The sequence below is a fragment of the Triturus cristatus genome, chromosome 8, assembly GCF_964204655.1.
Source record: "Triturus cristatus chromosome 8, aTriCri1.1, whole genome shotgun sequence".
NCBI classification, from domain to species: domain Eukaryota; kingdom Metazoa; phylum Chordata; class Amphibia; order Caudata; family Salamandridae; genus Triturus; species Triturus cristatus.
This window is the reverse complement of record NC_140591.1, coordinates 1544162240-1544174019: the sequence shown is the minus strand read 5'-3', so window position 1 is coordinate 1544174019 and position 11780 is coordinate 1544162240. Positions and strand designations below refer to the sequence as shown.

At 40.0% G+C, this 11780-nt stretch overlaps 1 protein-coding gene across 2 annotated transcripts in view; it reads left to right on the top strand.

Annotated features, from left to right (window-relative positions):
* Positions 1–451: 451 nt before the first annotated feature.
* The window catches only part of RNF121 (ring finger protein 121), a 326737-nt gene continuing 315408 nt past the window's right edge, over positions 452–11780 (top strand). The window contains exon 1 of one of the 2 annotated variants that reach the window (XM_085623428.1): positions 452–608. In XM_085623428.1, coding sequence (XP_085479554.1) covers positions 552–608 — 57 coding nt within the window. In that variant the 5' untranslated portion in view covers positions 452–551. Of the gene's footprint in view, positions 609–650; positions 781–11780 lie in introns of those variants that run through there. The other variant, XM_085623429.1, reaches the window with a different exon arrangement.

Sequence of the window (11780 nt, the reverse complement as noted above, 5' to 3'; positions counted from 1 at the left end):
TCATCTATGCACACTCTCAGCGCTAGGATACCCTAGCAGGTGAAAGTGCTTTTACAAATACACATATCAATAGTTGAAAAATATTATGTTCCTTTTATTCACGTTTATTGCCCCGCCCCCACATTGGCTGGCCCCAACCCCATTGTACTCAGGATCACATTTCACATACTTTCCTTTATGCACTTCGACCACTGCCTGTGTCAGGTACTCCTGAGCCTTCACTTCTATATCATCACATTATTTCTGTGGACTTGACAGACGCGCTGTCAGCCAGATCCAACATGCAAGATAACTATCTTGTCCGCTTTCTATATCGATGATTTAAAGGAACGTGTACTTTTAGGTTGTAGTCTTTCTTCTATGACGACGACATGAGTAGTCTCATAAAATTGAAGTCCGTCTTCTTTGTTCGGGCAGGACAACTGTCATCCAAGAGCCTGGTCGCCTCCGGTTCTCACTTTCGATTGGCTGCTTTGATAACGGAAATCTGCTGTGACTGGTCGGACACCCGGAAACAGCTGGCGCTGCTTCTGGGGGAGTGTCTCGGCAAGATGGCGGCGGTGCTGGAGGTGGAGGTGCTGGGAGCCGGGGAACGGGAGGCGCCCGAGGTAAAGAACAGGGAGAGAAGGCAAGGCACAAGCTTTGGGGTGGCGGAACAGGACGTCGGAGGCAGAAGTCAGCGTGAGCCCTTGTGGTAGTCCCGTACCTCACAGAGAACCATAACCTCTTGTTAGAAAGTCCAGCTTCAGTGGGTCGAGCGCAGACTGTCACCCTTCAAATGTGAGCCACCCTTTCACCCCAGTTATTTCTATACTTTCTGAAACCTGTGGTGGCTGGCTTTTAGTTAGTGAAGGCAAAGCTAAGAGTTTCTGAATATAAAAGAAGAAACCCCTGGCTAAAGGGGCTCCCACCCGAGACTGGGCACCTGGTTCTTTGCCTTTGCTCCAGCAGCCGGAATCAAGGCACTCTACGTCTCGCATCTTATCATAAACTTGCAGAACCGCTTTAGAAAAAACTAGGTCTGGGGGTAAAATTCTGCTCCGCTTACGTAGTTTTGTGTGCTCCGTGTAGAGTTTCGAGAAACTCAACATAGCACAGTTTTTCCTCTCATGTGGCTTGACAACGTTAAGTTGGCGAGTGCAAGCAAGGAAAATCGTACGCTAGACCACCTCGCAGCGAGCTTTCTCAATGCAGGCAGTCACGGCAGGTTGCTACTGCTCGCGTTGAGGAAGCTGCCGCTCGAGTAGAACATCTACTCGAGCAGCATCTCTCGAGCGGCAGAAAGAAGCTGTGCCCTCTTGCGCTACATGTGGTGCTGTTCGTGCTGATTTTATAGCGTGGGAAAAACATTTGGCAATAAAAATGAATGCGAGCAGTCTGACTTACCTCACTCAGTCGCTTGCGGATTTCTGCAGACTGCTGCAGAGTTATTTTGGCACTTCGCAGAGAACTCCACCCAAGCCTAGAAAAAACATCACTGCCGGCCAGGCAACTGTTTTGTTTTATTGTTGGAAGCTCGGCGCTGTGATCTCTATAGTCCCATCGAACTCAGTTTTTCTTGGTATCTTGCATTCAGCTTTACATCGCACAAAGCCATTTGGGTTTATTGTTGGTAGAGCTGAACATTTAACACTAATGTGTTTTATATAGCATGGGCTTGTGAAATTGTCATTTGGTTGTTCTGTAAATTAAGGGGATATGGTTACACAATGTGATTGTATACTCTTCCGTTGGTTAATCAGAATCTCAGAGCACTAAACTATAGCAATACTCTGCATCTCTGGCCCTCACCCTGCAAGGTAGTTCAGTAGGTGCTGGCGACTTATGTGATCTACGTGTAGGTCACTAATTTGAATCCCAGAAGTCTAGCTCACCCTTCCATATTTCTGATGTCAGCAATCACCCACTTAACAGGTTTCTGTATGACAATTAATGCATAGTCGAATGATAAAATAGTACTGCTGTAAAGGGGTCCACAGTATATATAGGTGAGCCACTAAAAGCTCGAGCCATATACCTGACTTTGACTCAGCTCGAGGTCATCTCGGAACCTTGAGTCCATAACAAGCCTAGCTTTCACAGGAGGAAATGTATGCTAGGGGCTACAGCTACCCACCGTGTAACAATAGGGACCAAGTTCGAATCCCGTTTAGTATCCTGTCCATTCCTACTGTGCCAGTAAAAAAACCCACAAATGTGTAAAGTATTCTGTGTCCTTTGTGAAGGGCTTTTCTGCTCTTGGGTAAGGTTTACAATATGTAAACCTGCCCAAAATAAAATGTGGATTTTGTCTGCCACCACACCCTTATTTCATCTTCCAGGCATTAATTGAATTGCGTTGTGGGAATCTGGAAAACTTGGGTTCAATCCCAGCTTCCCTGCTAGACCAAATTGTATGATTCTAGGCAAATACATTTTCTCTGAGACTCGTTTTGTTCATTATCCCATATGAGAGCAACTGCAAATACTTGAAATCAGGATGTGTGCTGTAGAAAAACCTCACTAGCATTTGACTTAATAGCCTGTACTGTTGCTCCACCTATAATAAAAATCTATGCAACATGTAAGATATACATGATATCTGACTTACCTGTTAGTTCACAAATAGAATTGTCATCAAGGTGAGGGAAGAAATGTTTCTCAGTTCTTGTTTGAAACTCTCACTTTTAAGGAATACTTTAAAAACAATCTGATGTATTAAGATTAAACACTTTTGTGTGTTAAAGAAGTACACTTTTTGCAATTTTAAAGACCCCTTATTATGTTGTAACATATTTGGTGCATGGTTTTCGTGCCAAATATTTTCACGGCCCTGCTCGTGCCTAGGTTCTAAGAACCAGACCCGACCCTCGACTATGTTCTTCATTTTAATTTATTGGCTCACCCTCCTCTATGATAGTCTCTTTTTTTAATCAGCTTAGTTTATTATGAAGTTCAGCCCGAGAGTGGTAAACACAGGACAGTCAGGAACCAACTGCCTGTATTTGTAATGTTCACTCTCAAGAGAACAGTAGCACAACACATAAACATTCTGATATTCCATAAAGCACCACATCTTCTTTTCTTCTACAGCAGACTACTTATTGGAAAGAGTGTAATCAATAAAAACATGAGCCAGAAAAACAGTAGAGCAAAACAAGTAAAAGTAAAATCTTTGCCTAAGTTTAGAAAAACATACTGCAAATAATTAATTTACTTAGTCTTGCAAATACCCAGGTTTTCAGCAACACTGGCAGCAACTTTGTACATCCATAGCCTTACCTGTTTCCCTCTGAGTAATAGAGTAACTGGCCCCATTGAAATCACCATCTCAAGTACCAGAACCTGCACCCCTTTGTCTTGAGGAGCACAATTCACTATCATTCATCAGTTTGAATCCACTGCAACTCTTTTCGCTTTCTTCTTTATATTCTCCACCTTTTTGTTACAAAACATCTTCCCTATGATTCCATTTCTCTCTGATAAACATGTCTTATGGTCCTCAAAATTTGGATAGATCAACATTTTATTCGACCAGATGTGACTTTCACCCAATCTATCAACCTCCTTCACACCACTATTCAACACCAAATCTTTCTTTCATGCAGAAGCTATTTGATTTCCCGGTTTCTGCCTCTCATCCATACAAAAGGGGATTCTTGCGAGTCACTATTCACCGTCGTGAATTACACCCATGACATTTATGAGACCATGCGCTCTGTCTAGACCACTCGGGCACGCATTTGAGTGGCACCTTTAACCAATTTGTTGGCCCTCTCTACAATACCATTTGCTTGAGATTTATACAATGTTGTGCAATGATGTTTTGATGCTACTAGACTTAAATATTTTAATCCCAAACAATGTGAGTTGTGTGCCAATATCTGTTTCAAATACAGAGAAAAGAACTTCTGTCCAATATATTCTCTCTAAGATGTTCGTAGTTGTTTTAGTGCTAATCTCTCTGATGAATTTCTCTGACAACTATTCCGTGTGCATATTTACCAACACCAATTTTAACTCCTTCCTAAACCCACTTAATGGTCCAGTAAAATCTATGCACTGTGCAACAGTTTGCCAGGATCGTTATTATGCCCAACATCAGATGTAACACCAACACGTAGCATTTTCTTTCATTTTTTGCACTCAACTCAACGTTCAACCAATGAAGATACTTGATCATCTGAGCATGGCCACCAACACTTTGTTGTCACTTCCTTTTTTTGTCAGTTGGGCCCAGACATCCTTCCTGTTCTAGACTCATCAGTTTGGTGCATACACCACACAGAGGTATAAATCTATCTACCCTCATTTATAACTTGTCACCACCCACAGTCAGCTCATGTAACAATTTGATATTCGGTCAAACTGAAGGAGAAACTGCACATTCCCTTCTTCCACCTTATTGAAAAAGCCCACACCACATATTTCAGAGTCCATTTCCCATCCCCTCTCCTCAACTGTTAGTGCACTACCACACCAGGATGCCTCGTCTTGCACACTTGTTACAGCATCTTCGCGTTATTTGGTCATAATGAAGGATATGCACAGTTGCCCTTCCTAACCACTACCACAACAGAAACTTCCCCTTTGAATGGGATGGCACGTACACACCACCCTTCCTTCATGCCTGCAAATTGTGGCAGTGAATCAGGCATGTGGGATGATTGAATATGTTTGTGAAAGATGCAGGATTAAAATCACTGGGGCTTGAGAGCACAACAGCAGTGCGGTTTCCACAGAATTTTAGTCTGGAGGAATAAAGATGGCAAATTATGAGCAATAGTACAAATTGGTGTGCAATGGGTACATTATTTGTGACTTACTGGGAAGATCCATATATTAGTAGGAGGGTTTGGAAAGAGGTATGCATCATGGGTGCATTTTATACCCACACAGCAGATGTATTTCTACTCCATAAGATTTCCTCTTAACGCATAAAGTTCAGAGCTGTTTAATGTCTTGCATCGGATGGATTCCGTTGATAATATAAAAAGGACAGCCACATCTTTATAAGTTTCAAATTTTCAGATTTATCTTGGATTTTGAACCCAACTTCGACTACAATTTATTTATAAAATTAAAAACTAATTTGAATAGCCATAGTATCCTTTTTATCATAACGTACGCCCTTCAGGTCTTTGGTTTCTTGTTCTGTATATTTTCTGTTACTTAATTTTTTCTGTAGCACAAATGCTGGTTTAGTGGTCTATAGCAATATTTGTTTAGCACTTAGGAAATATCTTTTTTTACCCTGATGAAAGTAATTTATCTGTTTTGGCAGTAAGGATACATGAGTGAAGCAGCTTTGTTAGGACGGGCATAAACAGCATCAACAATAAGAAAAATAATATTGTTCATTGGTGAACAACATCAGCAAAAATGTACAAAAGCCAAAATGACTGACCCTAAATTGATGGTGCTTGGACGTGTTTGCATCATCACAAAGGCGCACATGTGCATCATCAGGTTGTGGCAATCATTGTATTTGTTTTTTGTCAATGATAAATAGCCTCACCAAGAAAAAACAAGCAAATGCAACAGGTCTCTCGTTTGCAAGAGTTTAAGCTATTGGCATTGTAAATGACAATACCTTTGTATTTATCTGTTTTGATAATTAACACATAGATAAAAGGCATTGTCATTTACAATGCCAATAGCTTCAACTCTTGTAAATGCGAGACCTATTTCATTTCAAAGAAGCGGCCGCCATTGCCCTGGGCTGCTTGGAAACTGAAACTACACATGGCGCGCTGAATGTTGCAGGAATGCATGTCATGTCTGCAGTAGGAGAAACTCATTAAAGAAAATAGTGCTTACAGACTACATAAGACATACCCTGTAACAACAGAAGTAAAGGGGCCAGTTCTCATGGGAGGTTACAAATGAAGACAAGGCAGTACTAAGGAGGGATTAACACGCCGATTAACAAATCAGAAGCCAGCATTTACAAAGGACAATGATACAAGCCAATGAAAAATATGGGCGGAGAGTGGGCAGAGCTTCAAGTCCATACTGTAATACAGCATGCCTCGCAGGGCAGTGCATACTCTGCCCAGGCTTGACCTAAGAAAAAATGCTGTTGCCTGTATTCATCAAAAGCTGGAAGTGCATGTTGATGTTTTTTTTAATATGGGTCGGTTCACGTAATTTCCATTTTAAAGAGGTGAAAAGTCCAGTTGCAATATTGCTTCGCAAATCGCATACATTTGTATCTGATTAAGGTTTTAGCTCACATTCGAAGTAATGCATTATAAAATTAGTCTGTTTCTGTTCTGCGACAAGTACAAATTGTTGCACTTTGCTTTAGCAATAAGAGATTAATTAATGAACACAGCAGTACGTTAATGCTGCTATTTACTTTGTCAATATGTAAAAAGTGCAGTTTCAGTTAGAATAATTCTGCAGTAATGGAAACCTTGTTCTCATTATTGATAGTGCCTAACATAATTTATATAAAAAAGACAATGAAAATATAAGCGATAACAGGATAACCGTACACTCTAATCCTACCTCTTACAGACCTTTTGTCCCTGATTGATTCAGCTGTCAAGGTGGTTGGCCGTATAATTCTTAATAGTGACGTGGGCAGCTGGGAAAAAATCTTATCGGATCTTCACTTTGGTTTTAAGCCAGGTTTGGGAACTAACAGACCAGTGCTTGAACCTGTAACTCATTATTAACACACCAGCTTTTGATAGGGTGGATTGGAACAAGCTATGGAAAATCTTATGGGCACTGGGAATCGATCGTAATAACGGCACATTTACTTTGGGATTTGCACCTCAACTTGTTTGCAGAAGTAAGATTTAAAACGGTTGGCTCATTTACGGAGCCCTTCCCCATCAAAAGAGATGTTTGCCAGGGATGTATTCTAGCACCATTTTTATTTACCCTCTATATTAATAATCTTGAGTCGGATTTACTGACTGACAGGATAGATTTTCCTCGAGTTGGTAGTCGCCCTGTTCCTGCACTTTTGTATGCCGATGACGCGGTTCTGGTGGTCAGAACTGCACTTGGTTTACAGCGTCTGTTGGATAACTTTTGTTAGGTTCATGGATTCTTTGAATCTAGCTGCTAAATTTGACCAAGTATGTTTTTTGTTTACGGTTGTTGGTATTGAACCAAATTCATTTTTTGTTCAAGGTAGACCTATTGCAAAGGTTGATTCTTTTTCTTAGGCATTTTATTTGATCAAGCTATTGCTTGGTCTCCATTTTCACTGTCAAAACTAACCTTATGTTAAGGACCATAGCATCAGTGTTTTGACTTTACCTCCAGGATTGGTAATAAGCCGATGAAAGCAAGGCTTCAGATTTACCGGGCCAAATGTGTAACTGCTAACTCTTATGGAATCGATTTATGGGGCTATAGGTACTTTGCTTCTCTCCAAATAATTGGAAATCATTCTACCAGACAATTTTCCTAAATAGATTTCTGCCTACATTACCCCATGGAGTTAGAATTATCTTATCCTTTCAGACTTTACTGCTCTTCATCCATTAATCAGATTGATTTTAATTTGATTCCAAACCCGAATTGCCCTTAATTAGATATATTCTAAAAGATTGTTTAGGCCTCAGTAGGGTTATGCAGATCCCATGGTTAAAATATTTAAAGACTGTATTTGCTGCTCAAACTTGTATTTATGGTTCATTAATGCAAAGTCTGATGATTCTTTGCTTTCAAAATAAAACGTTCACAAAGAATGCAAGTAGGAAAAACATTTAGCTAAACTACTGTAAAATGTTAGGTACTATATCTTTGCAGCATCATTTACTAAAATGTGTTGATGTATGATAAAATTTCCCAAAAATGTTCATAATAGAAAATGAGTGTAACCAGTTTCAATAAGATTATGGGAAACATAAAAATAAACAAGCATTGGCAAAGCCAGTAGATCTGAAATTGGTGGTCAGCATTTTGATTTTGTCAATGCGTGACTTGTTTTGGTATGATATTTGTAAAACCTTATTGGTGTGGGAGCTGCTGGGCCCTCAAACATTGGCAAAAGCAAAAATGTTTTTGGTCTCAAAAAGCACACATTGCCACAGTAGTACCTGCCACTAAATAAAACTTTGTGTGCCGATATTCTCTTTGTGAAAGCTCAGTATGCTGTTACTCACAGTAAAGCCAGCAAATAGAGAGAGAGAATTTTAATAATTACAAAAGTTCTCGGTTAATGCCAGTCCTAATTAGGGGCTAATTATTAAAGAAAGTCACAAAAGTGCACCCAAGCTATGTCCTTGTATTAATTGCAGCTATACGGCTTTCATGAATTAACAATAATTCAAAGAAGTATGCCAAGAAATAGTACTCCTTGAAAATATTTGTGAACTGCATTTTAGCATGAGCAAATAAGCAGGTGTTGATTTGCTCCTGCAAAAATCTGAGTGTTTTCAAGTTCACTTTCCTCTAGCCAACGCTGGAAGAAGTTTTATGTCTGCCATTCTCAGGAGTAAATTCCCAAGCTTTCTCCGTATGGGAAAAGATTTGAGATAAGTTGGTGAAAACCCTTAAAACATGCAAGTTAGTAGGCCTGCACAGACTCAAAAGGGCATCCCAACGCAGGAACTATTGCTTACAGCTACCTTCAGCCCTAGTATGTAGATCTGCGGGAACATGGAAACATAAGGGAATTGATAGTATTCAAACCGTACTATGGTAATGAGCTCTGGCATAATCAGGGAGGCTATATCTTATACAAGGAGTTTGCTACCATAATTTGTCACCGCATTACATGGCACAAAAGGGGCAATTTTGTTCCAGGACAAGTACATTTATGAAGCAACCTGCCCCATGGAAAAGAAGATATTGTATTAAATTCTGCACCCCTTCTACTATGCCTCCAGTTTAAAAAGATTTTCTTAAGGCGGCCATCAAAATTAGACAAGGAATGGATACTTTGTAGTCTGTATTTGTGCATTTGTATCTTAATTTGCTTTTAGACAGTATCCCCGTGGCTGCTACATTTGTCTGTACAGGGAACTTCCCTCTGCCTTTTACAAATAAGTTTTTGTTTCCTCTGAATTATGCTGTCGTATGAAATGAACCTGGATTTGTTTTTAGATATTTTTTTTTTTAAATTGATTTTTTTGGAGCACTTTTGGATTTAACACGATGTTGTGCGTGGTTTTATGGTGGGGTGGGTATACTGTTTTATCTAATTTTACTGTGTGGCCATTGAAATTGTGTGTATTTTATTGTGTGCTTTTTATGGAATTTTTTGGTTTCGAAATAACACACGATGATGATAGGTGACCATAGGATAACAGTAAGAAATAAAAATAGAAAATATATTGACAACACATACCAAGTGCTTTTGCACATCGTCAGTCATAGAAAGCACTATGTAAATGTGACTACAATACAATTTGTACTAACATGAAGTAAAGCATAAATTGAAATCGCCCACAACAAATTATTAGCAACCTGATGTAAATAAAAGTATGCATGCAATAATGCCCTAAGGCACCACACGGAAACAGGGCTGTTGTCTGCCATTAAAAATGAAGGATTTTTAGGGAAAAAAACACATTGATAGTATACTGGTCTACAAATGAAGTAGAAATGAAAATAAACATTAAAAAAAAATAATTTACAACCACTTTGTATGCTGCAAAAAGTAAAAGCGATAGTCGTGTAAGACATACCACAATTTAGCGGTGCTCTGACCATGTCCTAAAAGGAAGAATAAAACCATGTTGAATCCCCTCTTGCCTTTCTGTCTATACTGCCTAGTAGTGTTATTTCTTAGATGGCAACTTTATGGTATATTATTATCTAGACAGAGCTTTTATCTCAAAGAACCATATTGTTTTGCTATCAAAGAAATGCTTTTAAAGTCAGCATCTGTCTCTAACCTGATTGCTTCAGTACCTAATTGTACGTTGCTTTAGCAATACAACTATTTGCGTTGCTGAGCACTATACTGGTTGAAAGCTGCCTTTTCGATTGTAAAGACATGAGAAGTGCTGCTGCAGTCAGAATGGCTGCATGAAACAAAACAAAGGTTGCCATGTGTACTTGCAGCTAATTAACATACGACATATATATGCAGGGAGACACATTTTCCCCTTTGTTACATACACTGAAAACGCATATAGCACATTCTGAAACATAAAGACAAGGAATGGAAAAAAGTAGTATAAAAACTCTTTCAGCGTCTAACTAGTGCTCACATCAGCTGCTGAAAGTCTATGTTGAAAGTCCAGTAACACTCCTACCAAGCATATATATATATATAACTCTCTCACTCTCTCACTCTCTCACTCTCTCACATAAATACCGAGCCGATAACAAAGTGTATTACTATAGGTCAGTACATTGACTCAGAACTTGAAAGTGAAGCTGCAGAGTGGGGAAGCAGCACACTGGGCTGAGAGCAAAAACACATACACTCTCATAGAAAGCTTAAGCAAAAAGAAAGTTCCCTGAAATTAAAGAGGCTACCCTTCAGGGCATGGACAAATGCAAGATAGACAGGACAAGCCATAGAATATGAAGCAAGCAAATGAGTGACAAAGTCAACCAATCGTGTGCATCAGTCGGGCTTTAAGCCTGGTGTAAGATCTTGGTAATCTGACAATACTTTTTTTCCAACCAGACAGCTTGTGCTGTGGAGTAGGCTCGAGCTAAAAATACAACCAACAATACAGAGCATAGCTTTTTCAAGGAAAATGATAACAAAATGTAACGCATTACAGGAGGCTGGTCCAACATAATGTTAATCTGGGGCCCCTTGATCAATGAGTCGATTCCCTTTACCTGGATGAGTGTCCCTTTACAACTCCTGTTTTAAATGGCTGTTGTTCTTCTGCCCACCTGGTAGCCAACTTAAGTAGGTATCTGCCAGCGGTGATCGGTAGAAGGCACACTGTTGCATTTTTGACAACAGATCAAGAGCTACTTTTGCTCTTGCACACTTCTGTTACCTATGTGAGTAATCCAAGATGTGCTGCCGCCATGCCTGTAAAAATGCATCCAAATATTCCACATAAAGTGTGTCGGAATCTAACCTATGTGTTCCTACGTTTCGTGGTGGGGGTTGGATTTTGGGCTCCACGCCTAAGAATCCAGTCCTCTACCTCCACGACGTCCACCTCTCCTCCTCAGGGACGGTTTCTGACAAGGCTGAACAGGACAACAGAAATGATGAGCGCTGATGAAATGTGGGACATGTCACCTGGAGGCTGGTACCCATTCCATGATTTGTGGTCTGTAATCCTTCCAGGCTAGCAAATATTGCACAGACCCCCTTACATGACATGAGTCCAAGTCCACCTTCACTTTCTACTCCATATTTTGAGCCATCACTTCAGGAAGAGGCAACAGCATTTAGCAAGGGTTCCGTCTAGCTGGAGCAGCCGGTTTAAGGAGCAAGATATGAAAGAGAGTGGATTCTGAAATTGGATACCAATGTTCTTTATAGATTTACTGGCTTGATAAGCATCTTAATTGCGTAGAGTCCCATATGGAAGAGGTTTGATATTTGAGGGGTATCGGAGACATGCAGGTTGCTAAATAAAGACAACCAGACATTCATACAAGGAACACAGTGTTTATTTGCATCTATTTTGTAATATAGTTGGCTTTTGGCAGGCAATAGACATCTATGTATGCTTTTGGTTGAAGTTTTATTGAATTCTTATCCTCCTGGTCGCAAAATCACCAGGTTATCCAGCCTTCCGCCACTGAGAGAATAGGACAGTATAATGTCAATTTGTTGACATTAGTATTCTCTCTAGAACCTCTGCCCACCTTAACTTACTTGTGCAACAATGGGGTAACCGAAATAC